At 48.6% G+C, this 26,052-nt stretch overlaps 1 protein-coding gene and 1 non-coding gene across 2 annotated transcripts in view; one reads left to right on the top strand and one right to left on the bottom strand.

Moving 5' to 3' along the window:
- LOC105463984 (outer dense fiber of sperm tails 2) overlaps positions 1-26,052 on the bottom strand; it is a 46,510-nt gene that overhangs the window by 2,523 nt on the left and 17,935 nt on the right. The window contains 13 exon segments of the mRNA XM_071078413.1: positions 424-586; positions 2,367-2,431; positions 2,433-2,624; positions 4,326-4,484; positions 6,204-6,308; positions 6,473-6,583; positions 10,638-10,773; positions 12,818-12,927; positions 13,404-13,589; positions 14,234-14,350; positions 15,417-15,488; positions 16,668-16,739; positions 25,480-25,611. Coding sequence (XP_070934514.1) covers positions 424-586; positions 2,367-2,431; positions 2,433-2,624; positions 4,326-4,484; positions 6,204-6,308; positions 6,473-6,583; positions 10,638-10,773; positions 12,818-12,927; positions 13,404-13,589; positions 14,234-14,350; positions 15,417-15,488; positions 16,668-16,739; positions 25,480-25,611 — 1,620 coding nt within the window.
- TRNAG-GCC (transfer RNA glycine (anticodon GCC)) lies at positions 20,736-20,806 on the top strand. Its single transcript has one exon. It is a non-coding gene; the product is annotated as a tRNA-Gly (tRNA).

Below are 26,052 nucleotides of genomic sequence, written 5' to 3'. Positions count from 1 at the left end.
AGACATGAGGCTGGTTTACTGGACATGGGGAACACTTGGCAAAGAGAAGGCTGGGCCCTTCCCACTATCTGGTCTCACAGACAGCACTTGCACATCATTGTGGACTGTGTTCTCTAGAACGTTGGGGCAGGAACTAACTACGGGGACTATGCCTGCCACCCAGCTTTGCCTGCCCTTTCCCAATGCTCCAGGAGTCACCACCTAAGATGTGGTAAGCCTATGTGAGGCTCAAGAGGGTAGTGAGTAAATGAGCAATCATCAGATATCAAGCACTGAGCCCTCTACAGTGAAAATGTGATCCTTACAACTAATTCATGAAGCGGGTACAACTGTGTGCCCATTTTTCAGATGGAGAAATAGGCTGAGAGGTTAGGTGATTTGTCCAAGGTCACAGAGCTAGTCACTCATGAAATCGGAACTGACCTGCCTCCTCGCATCTTCAATGGCGCTCTCCAACTGCCTTGCCAGGGTCCCACATTCGCGTGTTTTCTCCTCCAGCCGCAGCTGAGACTGGTGGATTGCCTCCTCCCTCTTGGCAATCACCTGTAGGAACTCGATATTCTGGGCACTGGTCGCCTCCAGTTTCCTAAGTGGAAGCACTCAGTCAGATCCTGGGCATACCCCAACCTGTCATGTTCCACCCCGCCAGGGGGCTGCCAGCCTCTCCTGGACTGGGGATCTCATCATGCCAAGAATCTCCAAGGAGCCACAGGAATAAGCCAAAGAAATCTGCAGATCAGCAAGGTGGCCAAAGAACCGTGCAGCTGGAGCAACTGGTTAGAGAACAGAGTGAAGGGTGGGAACGCAAGCAGAGACTGACCGTGGACTGTGTTAAGTGTGGATAGCATCACATGGAACACAGCAACTTGCAGCTCAGAAAAATGGCACCACTATTATCCCCACTTTAGAGATGAAGAGACCGAGCCTCAGAGAGGGGAATTCATTGGCCTGAATTCAGCACAGCTGGCAAGTCTGTAACCAAAACCCAAGCCCTCAACTTCTGCTGTTCACTGCTGCCTCCCACAGCAAAGGGACTTCAGCTACACCACTCAACATCTTGTGTGACCAGCCATAGGGCAGCTGTGGCCATCCTGATATACACACACTGTCCTCAGTGCACTTCCAGGATGCCTTCCAATTTAAGGAGCTCTGCAGGGCCTGCAGGATCTAGCTGCATTTCCAAGGCCGGGAGGGCAGAGCAGAGGTGGAGCCTGGAAGGAGCCCACTTGGTTGTAGCCTCTTTGCAAGTGCACTGGCCCCCTGGGGCACTTAGGGCCTCCTAGACCTCAGGCACCTTCACCTCTGAAACTAAGGCTGGGACCAGGGCTGGGGGACTCTTGCTCACCTCTTACAGATGCTCATATAAGCTCTCAAGGAAGACAGTCACGGGTCTAAGTCATGCTTTGCCAGGTACCAACAGTGTGATGCTGGGAAAGTCACTTAACTCCTCCCCAAGCTCAGTTTCCTCATATTTAAAATTGGGATAATACCAGCTAACTAATAACATATGCTAAACTATACTGAGCGCTCCTCTATGCCAGGTAACATGCTAGGATCTTTACCAGGATTGTATCATTGAAGACTCACACTACCACCATGAAAAGATTATTATCAGCCAGGTGTGGTGGCTCCCGCCTGTACTCCCAGCACTCTAGGAGGCCTAGGTGGGTGGATCGCTTGAGCCCAGCAGTTCAGGAGCAGCCTGGGCAACACGGCAAAACCCCTTCTCTACAAAAAATACAAAAATTAGCCAGGCGTGGTGGCGTACGTCTGTAGTCCTAGCTACTTGGGAGGTTGTGGCAGGAGAATCGCTTGAGCCAAGGAGGTCGAGGTTGCAGTGAGCTGAGATTGCACCACTGCACTGGAGCCTGGGTGACAGAGTGAGATGATTGATTGATTGATTGATTGATTGACTGATAGACAGATAGACAGATAGATATAGATAAATTAACTCTACCTTGATCCTTTCCTCAAAAAGAGGAAATTGAGCTTCAAAGGAATTAAATGATTTGCTCAAGATCACAATGACGGTAAGTGGCAGAGCTGGGCCCCAAGGCCAGGGCTTCTGATTCCCAAAGCTGTACCCTTCACCTCTGACTGCCTCCAACAATCCGTAAATAACAGAGAAGGGTCAGATCAGAAAGGTCTTTGGAAGGGTGACTGGCAAGAAAGGGCAGAAAAGAGTGGGGAAGTGGCCCCACCACAGTATACTGGCTGCTGCATTCAAACTGGGCCCTGCTGGCATGCTTGGACCAGGCATGCCTTTTGGGACAGGTGGTGCCTACAGGTGGGCTGATCCTGATCACGCTGTCATGGAGTGTCTCCCCAGGCTGAGAGGCCCCCTTGCTCTCTCCCACAATGCTTACCACTGAAAAGGAAGCAGCTTTTCCTCTGAGGTCTGCCTAGTACCTTCCAGGGCCTTGAGTCCCTCAAACACTTCCGCACACTAAGCAAAAAACAGCTAAGTGGCTGAAAGTCTCAGGTCCTAGGAAGAGGACAGAGATGGGACCAAGTGCCTCTAACCTCTCCAGTTCATCCACCTTCAGACTCAGCTGTTTATTTTCCTTCTGGGAAGCCTGATGTTTCTCTCTCGCCATCTCCAGCTTGTCCCCCTGGTGTTCGATCTAAAATGACAGGAACACAGACTGGTTTACAAAGGAATTTCCCGCTAGAGCCCTCCCCTCTCCCTATGACCTGTTGTCCACACCCAGGAAAGGGGCACAGTGCCCTCAGCAGGCGTCCAAGTCTCAATGCACAACCTAGAGGAGAAAGGACAGCAGGGATAGGTTAGGCCCAACTCCAAAGACAAAAGGCTGTCCCCACAGTGGGAGAAACCAGGTTTGATGCTAAAGAATGACAAAGATGCTTTCTTGATCAGGGGAGGCCACTCAGAGAGGCCCAGCTAGGATCCAGGAAAGACATGAGAAGGCAGAAACAGCTGACAGGGCTAACTGGCCCATACAAACCAACCAGAGAGCTTTACCTGTTATGTTGCTGGTACTATTGATCTCAACCTCCTCTTAACTGGGGACAAGTGCAGGCAAGACCACAGGAAATCTGTCAATCCTTTTGAGTTGGCAAGTTTGAGAATGTACCCAGACCCAGAGGACTGCTTTATGCAGAAGCCTCAGCTATCAGGGCTAAAAGGCCCGGAGAATGCTCAGGTTCAACGGAGAAGGCAGGCACTGTAAGGTTACAGTACTGAGAACATGGGGTTGGGAACCGGACAGAGCTGGCTGGGTTCCAATCCCTGCTTACTAAGTACTAGCTCTGTGATGGTAGGGAATTACTTTTCTCTATGCCTTGGGCTGCTTTCTGTAAAATGGGGGAAATAACACATGCACCTCACAAAGTTCCTGATGGAATTAAATGAGAGAATGCAGGAACACAGAAGAGGTGCTCAAAAAATGGTAGCTCCTTTTCTAATTATCACAAGTACACATGTCAGGAGAGGGGAAGGGGCCAGCTGGGCACGGTGGCTCACACCTGTAATCCTAGTACTTTGGGAGGCTGAGGCGGGCGGATCACGAGATCAGGAGATGGAGACCATCCTGGCTAACACGGTGAAACCCCGTCTCTACTAAAAATACAAAAAATTAGCTGGGCGTTGTGGCGGGCGCCTGTAGTCCCAGCTACTCGGGAGGCTAAGGCAGGAGAATGGCATGAACCTGGGAGGCGGAGCGTGCAGTAAGCTGAGATCGCGCCACTGCACTCCAGCCTAGGCGACAGAGCGATACTCCGTCTCAAAAAAAAAAAAAAAAAGTGTGGGGAAGGGGCCTTGCCCAAGGTCATGCTGCAAATGGGTGGTATATAAGTTCTTGGACACTGTAGGCAGTAGGCATGGTTCTAGTAACCCAGAGACAGACTGCTTCTGGGAGAAAGAGACTGCTTGCTTCTTTCAGGACAGAATCTCAGGCAGTGAATGTTAAGAGTCAGGAGAAGCAGCTGAAGCAAGAGCAAGAGAAAAAGAAATTCTACAGCTCGGTGTCTGCTGGCACCTCCCAGCTGTGGGTGTGGAGCTGAGGACAGCAGCAGAGCATACAGGCAGAGGCAGGCAAAGGCAGCAGTCTTGGGTGGGGGCAACAGCAGGAGGGCCCAGTGACTCCACGCAAGTGACGGCTCCTATAACTACAATCACTTTGTGCAAACACATGGCATTTGGCACACCAGACTTTTATTTCACAGCACTGATGATAGCTCACTCCTTTTAAAAAGCGGCAGCCAAGAAAAAGGAAGTAGTCCTCCCTTGGGGGGCGTGCAGCTCATCTTGGTATGCGGGCCCCTGCTCGGGTCAGTTCGTGGGACCCTTTCTGCCAGTCCCTTACCCGGCTGCGCAGGTCTGATATGATGGCTGTGAGGTCGATGTTCTTCCGCTCATAGCCCTGCAGTTGGTCTTGGCACTCAGCCAGCTTCGCCTCCGTGATCTTCAGGATGTCAGGGAGCTGCTGCAGGTCAGCCAGCTGAGACTGGAACTGCCTTCGTGCCTGAAGCAGGAAGGAAAGACCCACAGTTGGGAAAGGCCTGGCTCCTAGTGGAGCCAGGCAGAGTCCTTTAGAGTTAGGGCAGGGCTGACACAGTCCCCAGTGGAGGATCCTGCAAAATCCACAGCAGAAGTGTGGCCTACACTCCCTGCTGGCCACTGAGCAGGTGGCTTGCCATTCACTTAGTTATCCAATAACAATGGCAACCACACAGTAAACACCAAGACCCAGGCATTGCACCAGGGGCTCTGCACACTTGCTCATTTAATTCAGACAATCTGTAAAACAGGTGATGCTGTCCTCATATAAGGATAGTAAGGATCAAGAGAGCTAAGTCATTTGCCCAAGGTCATTCAGCTACAAACTGGTAAACACAGGATTAAAGTCTAGTCTAACTCCAAGCCAAGCACAGTGGCTCACGCCTGTAATCTCAGCACTCTGGAAAGCCAAGGGGGGCAGATCATTTGAGGTCAGGAGTTTGACACCACGCTGGCCAACATGGAGAAACCCCGTCTCTACTAAAAATATAAAAATTAGCTGGGAGTGGTGGCATATGCCTGTAGTCCCAGCTACTTGGGACACTGAAGCAGGAGAATCGCTTGAACCTGGGAAGTGGAGGTTGCAGTGAGCTGAGATCATGCCATTGCACTCCAGCCTGGGCCACTGCACTCCAGCCTGGGCCACTGCACTCCAGCCTGGGTGACACAGCAAGACTCAGTCTCAAAAAAAAAAAAAAATTTAAAAAGTCTAGTCTAACTCTAAAGCCCCTAGGAAAGCAGTCACAATGCTACAGGTCAGAGGGAAAGGTGAGAAATATCTGGTCTCAGTCCATCCTTGTACTTAACATGGAGACTGAGGATCAGAGAGGAGCTTGACTTGCTCCTCTCTGATTATGAAACAAATTAGTGGCTAAGCCTGGACTTAGCCCAAGGTAACCATTAAGATAATCCCCCTGCTCCAATCAGCCAAACCATCTGCAGAAGAATAAGGCTTTTTGGGAAGAGGATGGGAGACATATTTTCTGGTTGGTACAAAATAAAGACACCATGTAGAACGAAATAGGCATGCCAAAGACCTGGCATAACTGTAGATTTCTGTCTACTTGGATGCTCCAAGCAGGAATTTTTTTTTTTTTTTGAGACAGAGTTTTACTCCTGTTGCCCAGGCTGGAGTGCAATGGCACGATCTCGGCTCACTGCATCCTCCGCCTCCCGGGTGCAAGCGATTCTCCTGCCTCAGTCTCCCAAGTAGTTGGGATTACAGGCATGTGCCACCATGCTCAGCTAATTTTGGTATTTTAGTAGAGACAGAGTGTTCCGCCATGTTGGTCAAGCTGGTTTTGAACTCCCGACCTCAGTTGGCCTGCCTGCCTCAGTCTCCCAAAGTGCTGGGATTACAGGTGTGAGCCACTGCGCCCGGCCAGGAGGGTTTTTGTTGTTGTTATTGTTTTAAGGAAATTGAAAAGGAGATAGAAGAAAACCAAGAGGAAAAAAAAAAAAAAAAAGACAAAGCAGCAGCATGAGAGAGAGAAGAGAGGAGACAAGAAAGAGACAGAGGAGAGAGAGACACGGGTAGAGCAGATGAGTCCACCAATGAGAAAATGAGCTCATCTTTGTTGCCCAAATCAGGTAGGGTCAAAGGCAAACGAGAGGAACACACTCACAGTCATTGAGTTAGATACGGAATTGGGTAGGAGAAGAAAGCAAGGAAGGAAAGCAGTACCGCCTCAATCTCTTTGTTCATCTCATCTTTAAGGATCTTGTTCTCTTTGTCACAGCGTTCTAGCTGGGCAGCTACTTCATCAGCCTCCAATCTGGTCTTCATCACCTAAGGACCAACAACACGGTGGTTCATCTTAGGCAGAGCCACGTTTTGGTGAAAACCATCTTCCATACCCAACCCTTCCTGGGATTGGCCTGGTAGGGAGCCCCCAGTCTGATGGGGGCAGGGTGGGCACTGCTTGGAAGGGCCAGGGCCCCAGTGAGGCCTACCTGACTCTTATAGTTGTCAATCATCCCCTCATAGTTCTTCACTGAGGCCTTCAGCTGCTGGACCTCGAGGTGTGCCTGGTTGAGCTTGTCCTCCATTGGAGCAAAGCTGGCCTAGAAGGGATGGCTCATGAGTAACCCACAGGAAGGTTCTGCAACAGGTGGACCTCCTACCCTCAACTCTATCCAAGGAACCAGCAAAGGAAAGGCCCCCTACTCTAACCCACAAAGCACTTTGCCTGAGAGAAGCACCGAGAAACAGGTAAGACTCCTAATGTTACCACCTCAGGTGAATAGAGATGCAAATAAATTACTTCTGTTTTTTCTTATTCCAAAAGCAATATATAATCATTAAAGAAAATGGAGATAAAACCAATACACACTAATCCTAATGCTTAATGACTTGGGATATAGCTTTACATCTATAGCTGCATAACTTTTTCGTTTCTGTCAAAAAGAATGAGACTATACTATACTTACTGCTATTGTAACATACTTTTTCCCCGCCATGGGATCTGCCAGGTTACATGTAACATACTTTTTGTTTAAATTTGTTATTTATTTATTTATTTATGAGACAGAGTCTCGCTCTGTCACCCAGGCTGGAGTGCAGTGGCCCGATCTCAGCTCACTACAACCTCTGCCCCAGAGTTCAAGCAATTCTCCTGCCTCAGCTTCCCGAGTAGCTGGGGCTACAGGCATCCACCACTACGCCTGGCTAATTTTTATATTTTTAGTAGAGACAGGGTTTCACCATATTGGCCAGGCTCGTCTTGAACTCCTGACCTTGTGATCTACCCGCCTCCGCCTCCCAAAGTGCTGGGATTACACGCGTGGGCCACCGCGCCCGGCTGTTTATTTATTTTTGAGGTGGAGTCTCGCTCTGTCGCCCAGGCTGGAGTGCAAAGACACAATCTCAGTTCAATGCAACCTCTACCTCCCAGGTTCAAGCTATTCTCCTGCCTCAGCCTCCTGAGTAGCTGGGATTACAGGCACACACTACCATACCCGGCTAATTTTTTATATTTTTGGTAGAGATGGGGTTTTACCATGTTGGCCAGGCTGATATCAAACTCCTGAACTCACGTGATCTGCCTGCCTTGGCCTCCCAAAGTGCTGAGATTATAGGCGTGAGCCACCATGTCCAGCCGTAACATACTTTATAAATTAACAATATGTTGTGGGCTGGGTGCGGTGGCTCATGCCTGTAATCCCAGCACTTTGGGAGGCCAAGGTGGTAGGACCACGAGGTCAGGAGTTCGAGACCAGCCTGGCTAATCCTGTGAAGCCGGGTCTCTACTAAAAATACAAAAATCAGCCAGATGTGCTGGCGTGCGCCTGTAGTCCCAGCTACTTGGGAGGCTGAGGCAGAAGAATCGCTTGAACCTGGGAGGTGGAGGTTGGTTGCAGCGAGCCGAGATAGCACGACTGCACTCCAGCCTGGGCGACACAGTGAGACTCTGTCTCAAAAAAAAAAAAAAAAAAAAAAATTACGTTGTGATTTTCTCTCAAGTCAATAAATGTCCTCTGAACTTACAATGCAGGTGGGAAATTTAAATAAAATAAATGTCTTCCTGTAACCCAAATACTCATCTTAGATGGAACAATAAAAAATGGTGTATCAAATGAATAAAATAAGTAGTAGTCACTTAAAAGAGAGATAAAGCTCAAAAATCCAACCTTAACAGATGTCTGTAAATATGGTTAAATCAGAAAAGCAAGTGACAGAATAATGGATGGATGAGTGGATGTGTATGTGCTTGATTATGTTAGTACTGGGGGAAAATCTAGAAAAATACATGTTCATGGCTAGTGGAGATCTTCACATCTATATCACGTTTCTGTAATGTTTTGAACTTTTACTATGAGCATATTTAACTTTTATAATCATACTAGGAAAGGCCAGGCGTGGTGGCTCACGTCTGTAATCCCAACACTTTGGGAGGCCGAAGCAGGTGAATTATTTGAGGTCAGGAGTTCGAGACCAGCCTGACCAACGTGGTGAAACCCTGTCTCTACTAAAAATACAAAAAATTAGCTGGGCATAGTGGCGGACGCCTGTAATCCCAGCTACTTGGGAGGCTGAGGCAGGAGAATCGCTTGATCCCGGAAGATGGAGGTTGCAGTGAGCCAAGATCGTGCCACTTCACTCCAGCCTGGGCAGCAGAGCAAGACTCAGTCTCAAAAAAAAACAAAAAAAATTATATTAGGAAAATATACTTATACAAACATCATTTTGAAGGGCCACAATGTAATACACTACACAGATGCACCATACTATAACTAATCCCCTAAATAATTGTTGGCTTTTAAAATTTTTTTGTAGAAATGGGGTCTTGCTGGGGTTGCCCAGGCTGGTCTAGAACTCCTGGCCTCAAGCAGTCCTCCCGCATTGGGATTACATGTGTGAGCCACCATGGCTGCCCTCCTAAATAACTGTTAAGACTCACATGTTACTTTTAATGTATCTGACAATTGCACTATATAATGAGATACTAGTACACTCCTACCAGAGTAGCTAACATAAAATAGACACTCAGTACCAAGCATTGCCAAGGAGGCCAGAGCGACTGTTATCCTTTTACTCACCACTGACAGGTGTGGAGATTTGTTCAACTACTTTACTATTCACTAACATCTACCAATAACTACTTTACTACTTAGTAACATGCTTTACTATTCAGTGACATCTACCAAATATAGACTTATGCACACCCAGCGATGACCTAGCAGTTCTACTTCAGGGTATATAGACAATAAAGACGCACCAAATGTGTACACCTAAAGACATACAAAGATGTTCACAGCAACACTATGGAAACCCAAATGTCCACTGACAGTAGAATGGACAAATATACTGTGGTGTATTCATATAACGGCATACCCTAGAGGGCTGAGGATGAATAAACTGCTACAAACAATGGGGCTGGCTCAGCAAACTTGCAGAGTAGAAGCCAGGCCCGAGGGTATTCAAACTACTCAAATCTCTAAAGTTAAAAGCAGGCAACTAACTTGTGGTGACAGGAGATGGGCTAGCAGTTACCTTTACAGGGGTATTAGTAACAAGAAAGGTCACTAGGGTGCAGGCAAGGTTCAATCAGAGTGACTGATAGATAAAGTATATTCACTTTATGAAAATTCTAGGATCTGTGTACTTTTCCATACGTTATTCTCCCTTACAATCAATCTTAACAAGAAAAAACAAAATCAGTGAAAAAATAAAGCTAGATATTATTGCCCAGATCAACAAAAAACCAAGATAAAACCTCTCTCTGAAATGTCAACCTCTGCTCAGGTGCCCCTCGCCCCGGCAGGCTGAAAGGAGGGTATGGTGAGGTTAAGAGCTAGGGCTCCAGAGTCAGACTCGGGTTCAAATCTCAACTCCGATACTTCCTAGGGCAAAATCTTGACAAGAAACTTGACCTCTCTCTCGGCCTCGGTTTCCTTATTCTCATTTCTTTTTTTTTTTTTTCGCCCAGGCTGGAGTGCAGTGGCGCGATCTCAGCTCACCGCAACCTCCACTTCCCAGGCTCAAGAAAATTCTCCTGCCTCAGCCTCCTGAGTAGCTGGGATTACAGGCACACGCCACCATGCCCAGCTAACTGTTTTTGTATTTTTAGTAGAGATAGGGTTTCACTATGTTGGCCAGGCTGGTCTTGACCTCCTGACCTCAGGTGATCTGCCTGCCTCAGCCTCCCAAAGTGCTGGGATTACAGACGTGAGTCACCACGCCCCGCCCCTTATTCTCATTTAATGGAGATAATCATCACGTTACTGGCAGATTGTTTTCCAGGCTGGAGTGCAGCAGTGCGATCTTGGCTCACTGCAGCCTCAACCTCCCAGGCTCAAGCAATTCTCCCACCTCAGCCTCCTGAGTAGCTGGGATTATAGGCACATGACTCCACGCCTGGCTACTTTTTGTATGTTTTGTAGAGACAGAATTTCGCCATGTTGCCCATAGCTGGTTTCAAACTCCTAGGCTCAAGTGATCCTCCTGCCTTGGCCTCCCAAAGTGCTGGGATTACAGGCCTAAGCCACCACGCCTGGTCAAATCCAGGCTTTTCTGACTCCGTCTTAGTCCAATGCCCCCAGGCCCACTTAAGACAAGACCTGGTCATCAGCTCACTGGGCCCCACCCAGATGCCTGGTCCCCAGCTCTCACGCGAACCTTCAGTCTCTCATTCTCCAGCTTGAATGCGGAATACTCAGCAGTCTGACGGTGTAGTCTCTCCACCAGGCTATCCCGGTCTTCCCGCATCTTCTCCTCCAAGGTTTGTTGTTGGTTTACGAGATCTGTTACCCGGCTGGAAGATCACAAGGTGAAAGCAGACAGAGACAATCAATTACACAGGTTCTAAAGAACCCAGGTCATTGTGTGGTGAGGGACCAAGTGTTCTCACCACTCAACATACTGCCTGCCTGCTCCCCAATCTCCATACTGAGAAGCAACTCTGCTGCCCTGCCTTGGCATTGCTGCTGTGGCACTCCCATGCCTGTCGCACCTCCGAACAACGTCCGTTAAGATGTGTCTCCCATACCTCCCCTTCCAACAAACCATCTACAATTCAACAACAAGCAATGACTTATTAAGAGAAGTGTGGGCTGGGTGTGGTGGCTCACACCTGTAGTCCCAGGGCTTTGGGAGGCCAAGGCGGGAGGACTGCTTGAGCCTAGCAGTTGAAGGTTGCAGTGAGCTATGCTGGTGCCACTGCACTATAGCCTGGGTGAAAGAGCAAGACTTTGTCTCCACTTTAAAAATAAGAGAGAGAGAGGGATGTGTACCCATCTTGATCCTCTCATGAGACCAAGACACTCTTTGAAGGCAAGGACCCTTCCCAACTCCCTACGACACCTCCCTGAATCTCTCTGCCTATCAGGTCTTGGTGTTAGGACGGACTCTTCTGGAATCCCATCCTGGACTCCCAGGCTGGTGGGCAGGGATTATCACCTAGGCATTCCTCTCCAGCCAGGCCCTGAGCACCCTGGGCTTTTGTGCCCCCAGCAGGGGGCTGGTGCCATGATTGGCTCGTTCACATATGAATACCCACCTAGCACAGGCAGGAACAGCAATGAGTGTGGTGTGGGAAAAAGGCACAAATAGAGAGAAAGACGCCAACTTAGGAGCCAGCTGCCCGCCCCACCCCCAGTCCCTTCTGCTCCCTGCTGCTCCCTCAGTCACTCAGCAAAGCTATCATCAGTCAAAGAGCAGAGACTGTGGCCTCAAGAGGAGCCCTGGGGCTCACAGGAGCTTACTCCTCTATCTTGACCACAGACCCATCAAAAAACTTTTGCACAATACGTGCTCTCAGTATTGACCAATTACAGTCCACCACTGAACACTGACCAGGCCCAAGCAAACACGTCAGTTTGCTGGCAACTCAAGTTCACCCGGCAAACTCCTACTCACACTTAACTCAGTTCAGACATCTTGTCCCTGACTCCTCCCCTGTACCATGTATGCTTCTGTCTTAGGTATCTATGTTCTCCTACTAGACAGAGAACTCCCTAAGGACAGCAGCTGGCATACAGCCTGGCACATAGTGGGTTCTCAGAACATGTTTGCTAAGTTGAGGTGAATATAGTAAGAGACTTTCCCGACCTGGGAGATTAAATGAGCTCCCCCATGACCTATCCTTAGTCCAGGGAGTCCGTGCCTCTTGTAGCCCTATCTCCTCTACAGAGTAGAGGGCAAGGCATGCATTTGTCTTCTTACTGCTATAACCCTGATGGCCAGCACACAGCAGCTTGGTATACGGTAGATGCTCAATACACATTTTTCCAATAAATGAAGGAACAAATGAGAATGATGGAATGGTCGCTGCTCACAGTTCGCCAGTGGCAAGAAAGGTGTCAGCTCAGTCACTTGCAACGTGGGGCCACTTTTGCCCCCTACTCCCATGCCACACCACTGACCTACTGACTGGCAGGCACTGGCAAACAGCTGCTGTCCCTGGGCAGACAACAGAGAGAAGACACTTGGGTCACCATCTGCCCCATTCCCCAAGAATAGGAATGAGGACACCAGGGTGCCCATTTCAAATGCTGTGTAGACTGGAACAGGCTCAGGCCCACGTGCTGAAGTCAGACTCACACCTCTGTGAGCAGAGACCCGGCCCCTACCCAGTGCCTAACAGTAGGGTAGGACCCCAGGACTAGGGCCAGAGCCTGCACCCCAGCTCCAACCAGAAAGCCCAGCTCAGGGCTGCCCACATCACAGCCCAGTGCAGCCCCCAGCCCGGACAGTACAAACAGCAGTCATGTGGCCTTCCCTGAGCCACCAGGCTCCTCCCACCTGCACACCCAAGTCCCTCAACAGCCCCATGTTCCCTCTCCTACTCTAAGACGTACTCATTCAGGACAATAATTTCCAGCTCGAGGTCTCCCTTGTCTTTTACGACTTGGTTGTAGCGGCTTCTCCAGGACTCCAGAGTGGATAAAGCTTCAGCGACATAAAGATCCTGGGAACACGGGACAACAGCGCCTGTCAGCCTAGTGTCAGTGCTGAGGCTGCCAGGAGCTGGGAGCAGGCTCATCCTAGGTGGTTTCTCACCCTGGTAACCTAAACCTCATTCTGGAATTCACCTTTCTAGGGGGCGCTGGGACTGACAGTGGGAGCTCAGTTAGTGCTCCCAGATTTCTAGCAATCAAATGTGTCCTGTTTGTAAATCCTTCCTTGACCATCATTCTCACCCACAAAGTTGACATGGCTGAACTCTCCTACAAAGCCTCCAATCATCTCCAGCCACCCACCCATCCAGCTTTTACCCATTTGATCCCCTTAACTCCCTCTCCCTCCTCCCCAGTCATCTATCCTTTCCACCACTACCATCCCTCATCCACCCACCCCTCCACTACCCATCTGGCCAACCACCCCTCTGCTATCACACAGCCCTCCACAGGGCAGGTGAGGAGCTGGGCACCCCAGGCCTGTGACCTTGTCGGCGAGTTGCACGTGCAGCTGCTCGGCGTACTCCTCGCTCTTCTCGGCTCGCTCCTTCTGGGCGCGGATGGCCTTCTTCAAGCTCTCTTTGTCTCGGTCTCCCTTCTGCTTCAACTCCTTCAGCTGCTCCATGATGGCCTCCACTTCTGCCTTGTGCTGATTCCCACTGCGCTCCAGATTCTGGAAGGGGGAAGGGTTGGGACAGAGAGGGAGAAGAGAGACAAGGAGGTTGTGGGAAGGCAAAGCAGAGGGTGAAGGAGAAAGAGAGGAAAAGGCAAGAGCAAAGAGGAAACGAGGAAGACAGAAAACAGATGCTCAGCTGTGTAAGAGGCTCCCCTAACTCGGACCAGAGACATGGTCCCTCCCAGCTCCCACGATACCTCCCTGGATCTCTCAGCCCATGGGGTCTTGATATTAGCTCAGAACTGCTCTGGAATCCTTCCCTGAACTCCCAGCCTTGTGTTCAGAGAGAATTCCTTGGTCACTCAGCAGATGTATGACCTCAGAGGACCCCTGGGCTACAAAGAGACCATCCCTTTCTCTTGGGTAATTAGGAGAACTGAGGGCCTAGGGGATTAAGTGATAGGCCTGGGGACATGGCACACAACCCCGTCACTGCTGGGAAGGATGCCCAACACCTCCGGGTCTCTGTCCATTGCTCTTGCCACTGTCCTAGAATGTCTCTGAGGCCTGAGTATTTTGTCATCAGCTGTCTCAGAAACCTTTGGAGGCACACTTCCTGAGTGTGATACCTGGGCCAGGCCACCACCATCAAATTGGCAGGCCTTGCCTCCTCTTTCCCCACTTGTGGGGCCAGTAGGTACCTTGATCTGCATGCACAGGCGACTGTTCTCAGCTTCTTTGGACCGAAGCTGTGCCTGCAAATGCCCACGCATGGACTCCATGGATTTAGAAAGCTCAGAGGCTGTCTTTGCTTGAGCCTGTGGAGAGACAGAGAAAGTGATGGAGGCACAATATTTTTTTTTTGTTTTTTTCAGACGGAGTCTCGCTCTGTTTCCCAGGCTGGAGTGCAGTGGCGCAATCTCGGCTCGCTGGAACCTCCACCTCTTGGGCTCCAGCAATTCTTCCGCCTCAGCCTCCTGAGTCGCTGGAGTTATAGGCACATGCCATCAAACCCAACTAGTTTTTTGTATTTTTAGTAGAGACAGGGTTTCACCACGTTGGCCAGACTGGTCTCGATCTCCTGACCTCAAGTGATCCACCCTCCTCGGCCTCCCAAAGTGCTAGGATTACAGGCATGAGCCACCGTGCCTGGTCAACAATCTTTTTTTTTTTTTTTTGAATCAGGGTATCACTCTGTTGCCAAGGCTAGAGTGCAGTGGCATGACCACGACTCATTGCAGCCTCAGTCTCCCAGGCTCAAGTGATCCTCCCATCTCAGCATCCAGAATAGCTGGAACTACAGGTGCATGCCACCACACCTGATGATTTTTTAAAATTTTTATTTTTATTTTGCAGAGATGGGGTCTCTCTGTGTTGCCCAGGATGGTCTCGAACTCCTGGCCTCAATCAATCCTCCTGCATTGGCCTCCCAAATTGCTAGGGAGAGGCCTAGGCTGGTCTCAAAAAAAGTGCCAGACATGAGCCACTGCACCCGGCCCAAAGGCAGGATTTGAACCCAGCTCTCTGCATATCCATTATGTTCTACTGGCTCATAAAAATGCACAACTGCGGCTGGGCGCAGTGGCTCATGCCTGTAATCCCAGCACTTTGGGAGGCCGAGGCAGACAGATCACGAGGTCAAGAAATCAAGACCATTCTGGCCAACATGGTGAAACCCCATCTCTACTAAAAATACAAAAATTAGCTCGGCATGGTGGCGCACACCTGTAGTCCCAGCTACCTGGGAGGCTGAGGCAGGAGAATCGCTCAAACCTGGGAGGCAGAGGTTGCAGTGAGCTGAGATTGCGCCAGTGCACTCCAGCCTGGCAACAGAGCAAGACTCCGTCTCAAAAAAAGAAAAAGCACAACTGCTGGGGACAATACCTTCTCACATTGTATTTCCTGAAGGAGCTCTTCCACCTCCTTGTCCTTGTCTTGCAGCAGTAACAGCAGGCGCTGGAAGAGAACAAAAGCTGTCAGGTGCCTCCTGGGGAGGGCAAAGAGGCCCAGCCCAGGGAGGGCAAAGAGGCCCAGCCCAGGGAGGACAGAGACTTCTGAGTGCCTGGCCACTGGGGCCCAAAGTCCTATGTATATTGGCCCATGTCAGAGATCCTGGCAGGAAGCACCTAACACATGCATTAAAAAAATTTTTTTAAACAATGAACATGTATTTATTTTACAATTTAAGAACAGTAATGTTAATTGTAGAAAACATTGAGAACACACCAAAAAACTCCTCCAAAGAAACCCCGTAACCCCCCATGTAGAAATAACTAGTTAATGAATATTAAAAGTCATATACTCAGCACCCTTTAAAAAAAAAAAAGTCATATGCCTACTTTGTTCCATAGCCTAAAATCTCATTTTGACCACAATGTGATTAAATCTTCTGCATCTTTCGAAAGAGCTGCTTGATGTTTCAAGTTACTGACGTATATCATAACTTAACAAGGGTTCTTGAGCTGGGAATGCATTATCGCCAAGCTTGCTGCATCTCCACTCCTTCCTTGACTAAGCATCAGAAGAAACAGGCCACACCTTGGGAAACTGGGCCTCCATCTCCCTCCCCTCTCTTGGAGACTTACAAAAGCATTAATACAGCAGACACTCCAAAAAAGTCTTGGAGAAAGCTGTTGAACTTTATGTTCAGGCCAGCCTATGGTTTCCCAAATTTAACTGGCTATGGAACCTCCCCTTTGGTTTCTTTCACTCATTAACATCTCAAGGAACTTAGGGTTCCATGAATAGACTTTGAAACATGCTGCTTTGGGAGAGACTCCTAGAATTAGGATTACTGGGTCCAAAGGTGTGTGCTTTTTGATGGCTTTCAATCCATAATACAAATAAGGAAATCCAGCTTTAACAGACAAGGATGATTTACAAATCCAACATCATTATTACCTGCCCTCATGTTGGTGTCCAGCTTTGTGGTTCAAGGTCTCAAGTAACTAACTACACAAGCCTATCAGAACAGGCAGGACAGGAGGACATCAGCCCATTTTACGGATCATGAAACTAAGACCCAGCGAAATGCTCCAGCCCTCCTGCCTTGATCCAAGCACCTCTACACTTTGTAGTGGAACAACACCCTTGCCACCTGTACCCACTAGAGTAGACAGGGGGAGCCTTAGATACCGCTTTCTCTGAGTCGGCCTCCGCCAGCCGTTTCAGTAGTGCTCCTTGTTGCTCCATTAGTCTTTCAGAATCCTTCAAAGAAAGGCAAAGGAAAAGGTCAAGTCACTAAGCAATAAACCCAGATGTCTACATTTTATTGATTCTTTACCTTTTCCAAAAATTGTATTTTTTTTTTTGAGTCTTACTCTGTTGCCCAGGCTGGAGTGCAGTGATGCAGTCACAGCTCACTGCAGCCTGGTCCTTCTGGGCTCAAGCCATCCTCCCATCTCAGCCGACCTAGTAGCTGGAACCACAAGTATGCACTACCATGCCTGACTTTTTAAACATTATTATTATTTGTAGAGTTGGAGGGTATCTCTGTTTGCCCAGGCTGATCTTGAACTCCTGGGTTCAAACTATCTGCCTGCTTTGGCCTCCCCAAGTGCCAGGATAACAGGTGTGAGCCACGACACCTGGCCCAAAAAGCTGTATTTCTAATTTGAAAAGTAATAGGTGAATATATTCTCACTATGAAATACTGAATGCTAATAAAGCTACAGTTCCTCCTGTACCCACCTCCAAACCCTACTCTACTACTATTAGTTTGAGGAATATCCTTCCCATCCTTTTTCTCTGCATCTACAGAGAGAAATACTGTATTTCTCTGTATTGAAAATACTTTACAGAATTCAATATTATATTCAAATCCTGTTTCTCTGTAATGAAACAGTATTTTGCTACATCAAGAGAAATACTGTTTTTCTCTGGGGGAAGCGGGAAGGGATTCAAGTGTAACTTTTTTTTTTTTTTTTTTTGAGACGGAGTCTCGCTTTGTCGCCCAGGCTGGAGTGCAGTGGCCGGATCTCAGCTCACTGCAAGCTCCGCCTCCCGGGTTTACGCCATTCTCCTGCCTCAGCCTCCCGAGTAGCTGGGACTACAGGCGCCCGCCACCTCGCCCGCCTAGTTTTTTGTATTTTTAGTAGAGACGGGGTTTCACCATATTAGCCAGGATGGTCTCGATCTCCTGACCTCGTGATCCGCCCGTCTCGGCCTCCCAAAGTGCTGGGATTACAGGCTTGAGCCACCGCGCCCGGCCTCAAGTGTAACTTTAGGAAAATAATACCATATTGTATTTATGTGTTACTTAATTTTTTTAAATTTTTTTATTTTTTAGAGACAAAGTCTCACTCTTGTACCCCAGGCTGGAGTGAAATGGCACGATGGCACGATCTCGGCTCACTGCAACCTCCGCCTCTCGGGTTCAAGCGATTCTTCTGCCTCAGCCTCCCGAGTAGTTGGGATTACAGATAACTGCCACCATGCCTGGCTAATTTTTGTATTTTTAGCAGAGACAGGGTTTCACCATATTGGCCAGGCTGGTCTCAAACTCCTGACCTCAGGCGATCCGCCTGCCTTGGCCTCCCAAAGTTCTGGGATTATAGGCGTGAGCCACTGTGCCCAGCCGTTACTTAATTTTTAAGAACAGCTTTATTGAGATATAAATTTGAACACCATTTAAAGTGTACAGCATGGTGACTATAATTAATCATGTATTATATACTTGAAGTCTGCTAGGAGATCTTAAGTGTTCTCACCACACACAAAAAAAGATAACCATGTGACGTGATGGATGTGTGAATTAGCTTGATTGAGGTAGTCACTTTACAATGCATATGGGCATCAAATCATCATGATGAACATCTTAAAATATATACGACTTCTGTTTGTCAAATATACCTCAATAAAGCTAGAAGAAAAAATAAAGTGTACAATTAAATGACTTCGGTATATTCCATTATTAATTTTTAAAAATTGTGGTAAAATATATGTAACATTAAACTTGTCATTTTAACCTTCTTATTTCTTTTAGAGACACAGTCTGGCTCTGTCACCCAAGCTGGAGTACATGTTGTGATCATGGATCATAGCTCACTGCAACCTTGAAATCCTGGACTCAAGTGATCCTCCCACCTCAGCCTCCTCAGTAGCTGGGAACACAGGTGTGCGCCACCACACCTGGCTAACCATTTTTAAGCGTACAATTCAGTGGCATTCAGTACATTCATCATACTTACAACCATCACCACTATCTAGCTCCACAACATTTTCATCATCCGAAAAACAAACCCTACACCATTAAGCAGCCATTCCCATTCCCTCCCACTCCTGCCCCTAGCAACCACTGATCTGCTTTCTGTCTCTAATGTGCCATGGCATGTTGAACCTCTCCCTGTCTCTAATATGCCATTGCCATTTTTAAACTCTCCCCACAACCTCTGGACAATGAGGCTGTTCCCATGTTTTGCAACTACAAACACTGCAGCAATAGATGTTGCTGGGCATATACAAAGTGCCTCTCTAGGGATACCAAGAAGAGGAATGGCCAGGTCAGAAGGTCTGAGATTTGTGGCTGAAATGCCTTGCAAAATGCCTGCACCAATTCGCCGGGCTACAAGCAGGACATGGGAGGACTCGCTTCCCTGCACTCACCAGCACCAGGCAGCAGCCAACCTCTGCCTCTGTTGCCAGTATCTGCCAATAGCACTCCTGCGAAATGGTTTCATTTGCACTTTTCTAATTACCAGTGAGGATTAGCATCCTCTCACATGAGTCATTTGGGTTTACTCTAGACTGAACTTCCTGCTCCCACCCTGGCCCATTTTCTCACTGGGCTGTGTCTTTGTGACTGTCCCTATTTTTCCTTGGCACCTGAACAAAGTATCCCTTGAGGGAGGGACATCTTGTTCACCCTCTTTCCCTCTCAGACCCACAGATCCCCTTCATGAGCCAAGAGAAAAGGGCTCTCTGGTTCCCAAAGTTTCCTGGGGACCTAGCAACTGATAAAAGACAGTATTATGGTTTCTCTGGCAACAAGAGGCAAAGAACATGGGACAAAAGGCTTGGCCACAGATGCAGAACCTGAGGCTGTTCTCACTGCCCTCCAGGCCTCCCCTGGGGCACTGAAACCACTGCCCAAATCTTCTGCCATCCTATGTGCATGAACTCACCGAAGCCCCTACTCTAACAGCCATGCACTATCACCACTCCCATCCCACAGAGGAGGAGACCGAGTCTGGAAGAAGTGAAGGCAAGTGAGGCCACACAGCTGGAAGGGGCAGCACTGGGCCCTAAGCTGATTCGGACTCCAGAGCCAGAGCAGTTCCCCACCACACTGAGCACTCCCCAGCAAACACCGAGACGGTGAGGCAGCCCTGAGCACAGGCAGGCGCCAAGGAGCTGAGCCTGGACTAAGCAGGAAACACCACTTTTGGGTGGGAATTCAAATTAGCTGACCCTTCATCTCCAATTGAAGATGGGACTCCAGGATGATAGAAGCTACAAAATCAAAAAAGGAGAAAACTGGCTAGAGCAAGAGGCTTTTTTTTTTTCCCCCCTTTTGGAGATGGAGTCTCACTCTTGTCACCCAGGCTGGAGAGCAGTGGTGTGATCTTAGCTCACTGTAACCTCTGCCTCCCGGGCTCAAGCGATTCTCCTGCCTCAGCCTCCCGAGTAGGTGGGACTACAGGAGCGTACCACCATGCCAGTGAATTTTTTCTATTTTAGTAAAGATGGGGTTTCACTGTGTTGCCTAGGCTGGTCTCAAACTCCTGAGCTCAGGCAATCTGCCCACCTCAGCCTCCCAAAGTGCTAGGATCACAGGCGTGAGCCACCACACCCGGCTTTTTTCCCTTTTTGAGATAGTGTCTGGTTCTGTCATCCAGGCTGGAGTGCAGCACTTTCAGAAGCCAAGGCAGACAGATCACTTGAGGTCAGGAGTTCAAGACCAGCCTGGCCAACATAGCAAAACCCTATCTTTACTAAAAGTACAAAAAATAAGCCAGGCATGGTGATGCACTCCTGTAATCCCAGCTACTCGGGAAGTTGAGGCAGGAGAATCGCTTGAACCCGGAAGGTAGAGGATGCAGTGAGCCGAGACTATGCCACTTCGGCCTGGGTGACAGAGCGAGACTTTGTATCAAAACAAACAAAAAAATTAATAAAGTTTCCCTCTGAGGGGAGGGAGACAAGGTTATTGCAAAATGACACACAAAAGGGATTCAACTATGTAGACACTCATTTTAAAAGCTAGCATGGGTGGTTCAGTGGTAGAATTCTCGCCTGCCATGCAGGAGACCTGGGTTCGATTCCCGGCCCATGCAGCATGCCCTCCCATTTTGGCCGGGCGCAGTGGGTCAAGCCTGTAATCCCAGCACTTTGGGAGGCCAAGACGAGTAGATGACGAGATCACAAGATCAAGACCATCCTGGCTAACACGGTGAAACCCCGTCTCTACTAAAAAAAAAAAAATACAAAAAACTAGGCGGGCGAGGTGGCGGGCGCCTGTAGTCCCAGCTACTCGGGAGGCTGAGGCAGGAGAATGGCGTGAACCCAGGAGGCGGAGCTTGCAGTGAGCTGAGATCCGGCCACTGCACTCCAGCCTGGGCGACAGAGCGAGACTCCGTCTCAAAAAAAAAAAAAAAAAAAAAGCTGGTAGTGAGTGGCCGGGTGCAACGGTTCATGCCTGTAATCCCAGCACTTTGGGAGGCTGAGGCAGGTGGATCACCTGAAGTCAGGAGTTTGAGACCACGCTGGACAACATGATGAAACCCCATCTCAACTGAAAATACAAAAATTAGCCGGGTTTGAGACCTGTAATCCCAGCGGCTCAGGAGGCTGAGGTGGGAGAATCTCTTGAATCCGTGACGGGGAGGTTGCAGTGAGCCGAGATTGCACCACTGCACTCCAGCTGGGGCAACAGAGCCAGACTCCATCTCAAAAAAAAAAAAGCTGGGCAGTGAGTATACCACTTTACGTTACTTGTTTTACATACATATGTAATTTTTTTTTTAGATACTTTCACTGTGTCACTCAGCCTGAGTGACACAATCACAGCTCACTGTAGCCTTGACCTCCAGGGCTCAAGAGATCCTCCCACCTCAGCCTCCCGAAGAGCTAGGACCAAAGGTGTGCGCCACCACACCTGGCTAAATTTAAAATGTTTTGTACAGATGAGGTCTCACTGTGTGGCCCAGGCTGGTCTCAAACTCCTGGCCTCAAGCAATTCTCCCACCTCGGCCTCTCAGACTGTGGGGATTACAGACGTGAGCCACAACACTCGGCCTTATTTTATATATTAGTGGGTTTTTTTTTTGAGACAGAGTCTCGCTCTGTCACCCAGGCTGGGGTATAGTGGTACGATCTAGGCTCACTGCAACTTCCCCCTCCTGGGTTCAAGCAATTCTCCTGCCTCAGCCTCCTGATTAGTTGGGATTACTGGTGCCCACCACATTTTTGTATTTTTAGTAGAGACAGGGTTTCACCATGTTGGCCAGGCTGATCTCGAACTCTTGACCTCATATGTTCCACCTGCCTCGGCCTCTCAAAAGTGCTGAGATTACAGGCATGAGCCACTGCACCCAGCCAATATATTAATTTTTAAAGATAAGGCTGGGCGTGGTGGTGCATGCCTGTAATCCCAGCACTTTGGGAGGCGGAGGCAGGCAGACTGTTTGAGCTCAGGAGTTCAAGACCAGCCTGGGCAACACGGTGAAACCTCATCTCTACTAAAAATACAAAAATTATCTGGGCATGGTGGTATGCACCTGTAATCCCAGCTACTCAGGAGGCTGAAGCAGGAGGATTGCTTGAACCCAGCAGGTGGAAGTTTCAGTGAGCCGAGATCGTGTCACTGCACTCCAGCGCAGGTGACAGAGCAAGACTCTGTCTCAAGAAAAAAAAATAATAAATAAAGATAAAAATAAGGTTGACAATGTTTAAAAAAAAAAAACAGGGCTTGGCGTGGTGGCCCATGCCTGTAATTACAGCACTTTGGGAGGCCGAAGCAGTTGGATCACCTGAGGTCAGGAGTTCAAGACCAGCCTGACCAATATGATGAAACGCCGTCTCTACTAAAACTACAAAAAGTAGCTGGGTGTGGTGGCATGCACCTGTAATCCCAGCTACTAGGGAGGTTGAGACAGGAAGATCACTTGAACCCAGTTAGTGGAGGTTGCAGTGAGCCAAGATTACACCATTGCACTCCAGCCTGGGCAACAAGAGCAAAACTCGTTCTCAAAAAAAAAAAAAAAAAAGCAAAAATAAGAAAAATGTCACCATTTCATTAGTACTGGCATTTTGAGACTATTGTCATCTCTTTGCTTTGAACCAAACAGGAAGACAACCGTTTATACTGTCAGTCTTTTCTGAAATATTTGCTAATATATTATTCACCAAGATACGGAATCAACCTAAGTGTCCATCAACAGATGAATGAAGAAAACACAGTAGAGATACACAATGGAATACTACTGAGTCTTCAAATAGGAAATCCTTTCACAACATACAAAAAAACTAGAGGACATTATACTCAGTGAAATAAACCAGGCACAGAAAGACCACATGACTTCATTTGTATGTGGAACTTAAAGAAGTCGAACTTGGCCGGGCGCGGTAGCTCACACCTGTAATCCTAGCACTTTGGGAGGCTGAGGCGGGCGAATGACAAGGTCAAGAGATCGAGACCAGCCTGGCCAACATGGCAAAACCCCGTCTCAGGCCGGGCGCGGTGGCTCAAGCCTGTAATCCCAGCACTTTGGGAGGCCGAGACGGGCGGATCACAAGGTCAGGAGATCGAGACCATCCTGGCTAACATGGTGAAACCCCGTCTCTACTAAAAATACAAAAAACTAGCCGGGCGAGGTGGCGGGCGCCTGTAGTCCCAGCTACTCCGGAGGCTGAGGCAGGAGAATGGCGTGAACCCGGGAGGCGGAGCTTGCAGTGAGCTGAGACCCGGCCACTGCACTCCAGCCTGGGCGACAGAGCGAGACTCCGTCTCAAAAAAAAAAAAAAAAAAAAAAAACAAAAAAAAACCCCGTCTCTACTAAAAATACAAAAATTAGCCAGGCATGGTGGTGCACGCCTGTAGTCCCAGCTACTTGGGAGGCCGAAGCAGGAGAATCACTTGAACCCGGGAGGTGGAGGTTGCAGTGAACCAAGATCGTGCCACTGCACTCCAGCCTGGGTGACAAAGCAAGACTGCATCTCAAAAAAGAAAAAAAAAAGAAGTCGAATTCACAGAAGCAGAAAATGCTGGTTGCCAGAGATGGAATTGGGGGGCATTGGGGAAATATTGGTCAAAGGATGTAAGATTTCAGTTAGACAAGGAGAAATTGTTCAACATGGTGACTATAGTTACTGATCCATATACTTGAAAATTGCTAAGAGAACATTTTAAGTGTTTTCACCACAAATATCTTAGTATGTGAGGCAATGCATATGTTGATTACCTTGATTTAGCCATTCTACATTGTGTACATGTCAAAACATGTTGTACATCATTAATTTTTATTTGACAATCAAAATAAGAAAAGAAATACAGTCATCCCTTGGTATTCATGGAGGACTGGTTCTAGAACATTCTGTGGATACCAAAATCCAAAGATGCTCTAATCCCTGATATAAAATGGCACAGTATTTGTATATACCTATGTACCTCCTCCCGTATACTTTAAATCATCTCTAGATTATTTATAATACCTCATACAAGGTAAACGCTATGTAAATAGTTGTTATATGATTCAGGGAATGATATCAAGAAAAACAGTCTATAGGAGTTCAGTAAATATGTAATTTTTTTCAAATATCTTCAATCCAAATTGGCTGAATCCACGAATGTGGAACCCATAGATACAGAGGGTCGACTGTATTTGCTAACATATAATGTTCAGACAACTTTTTTTTTTTTTTAAAGAAAAGTCTCGCTCTTGTCCCGCAGACTGGATTACAATGGCACAATCTCAGCTCACTGCGACCTCCACATCGTGGGTTCAAGCAATTCTGTGGCCTAAGCCTCCTGAGTAGCTGGGATTACAGGCGTCTGTCACCACGCCAGGCTCATTTTTGTATTTTTCAAGTAGAGATGAGGTTTCACCACGTTGGCCAGGCAGGTCTCGAACTCCTGACCTCAGGTGATCCGCCTGCCTTGGTCTCCCAAAGTGCTGGGATTACAGGCATGAGCCACTGCACCCAGCCCAGACAACGTTCTTTTTTGAGATGGCGTCTCGCTCTGTCACCCAGGCTGGAGTGGAGTGGCTCAATCTCAGCTCACTGCAACCTCTGCCTCCTGGGTTCAAGCAATTCTCCTGCTTCAGCCTCCCGAGTAGCTGAGATTACTGGCGCCCACCACCACACCTGGCTGGCTAATTTTTTTTTTTTCCCATGATGGAATCTCATTCTGTCACCCAGGCTGGAGTGCAGTGGCACGATCTCAGCTCACTGCAACCTCCGCCTCCCGGGTTCAAGCAATTCTCCTGCCTCAACCTACGAAGTAGCTGGGATTACAGGCACATGCCACCATACCTGGCTAATTTTTGTTTTTTTTTAGTAGAGACGGAGTTTCACCATGTTGGCCAGGCTGTTCTCAAACTCCTGACCTCAAGTAATCCACCATGCCCAGCCTCAGAGAACATATTTTAAGAAAACAAAATGAGACCACACAATGTGTGTCTGCCAGCCATTAATCATTCTCCTACCGAATAAAAAGCTCAAGTCTAGAACTCTCTTTCCTTTGCCCTGGGCTGAACCCCTCCCTGACTCCCCACTGCCCCTCTCCTGACTTTCAAGGTCATTCCAGTGCTTCCTGGCTCGGATTCAACACCATCTAAGACGGTACTTGTCTACTGGGGGCTGAGCACTTCATGTGAATGATTTCATTACATCTCTCTAAGGCCCTCTCAGGTTGGGCACCAATCTTACTTTCTTTTTACAGACAAAGAGAAAGGCTTAGAGGACGGGCATGCGGGACTGGAGGGACAGAGCTGGACCCCAAGCTCACCTCTTTGCAGTGCTGTTCCCTCAGGAGGTCTCGGAGGGTGCGGTTGGTCTCCTCAAATGTGCTCAGCTTCTGCAGGAGAAGTTCCTTCTGCCTTGTCAGGGTGTTGATGTCCGTGCAGGTCATTTGTTTCTCCTGGAAGACAAGCAGGCAGTCTTACAGATGCAGGGGAAGAAGGGAAGAAGCAGGCCCCATGGGCACTCAAGAGGGCTGGGTGCCAGAAAGCCCAGACAAGGAGAAACAGGCTGTGTACGGTGCCAAGGTGATCAAGGGCAGGCTTCCTGGAGGCGGTGGACCTAAAGGGACAAGCAGGAGCTAAGCCTGCTCCGAGCAAAGGTGGAGAAAGGGGTGGGAGGGCTCAGTGCAGGTGAGCACAGTCAGGGCAGACTTCCTGGAGGAAGCAAAGCAGGATGACAAGACCTGGTGGCTGATACTTGCAGGAATCAACCACATGCCTTGACTCACTGTGATCCCAGGTGACCCATGATGAGGTCTCCTTAGAGGCCCTGGTGACCAGAGGTCATCTTCAAGGGTCAAGGACTGGGAAGTGAGAGTGGTTGGTGGAGGCCTAGTTAA

This window comes from Macaca nemestrina, chromosome 14 (assembly GCF_043159975.1).
Source record: "Macaca nemestrina isolate mMacNem1 chromosome 14, mMacNem.hap1, whole genome shotgun sequence".
Taxonomy (NCBI): Eukaryota; Metazoa; Chordata; class Mammalia; order Primates; family Cercopithecidae; genus Macaca; species Macaca nemestrina.
This window is presented reverse-complemented; position numbering and strand designations above follow the sequence as displayed.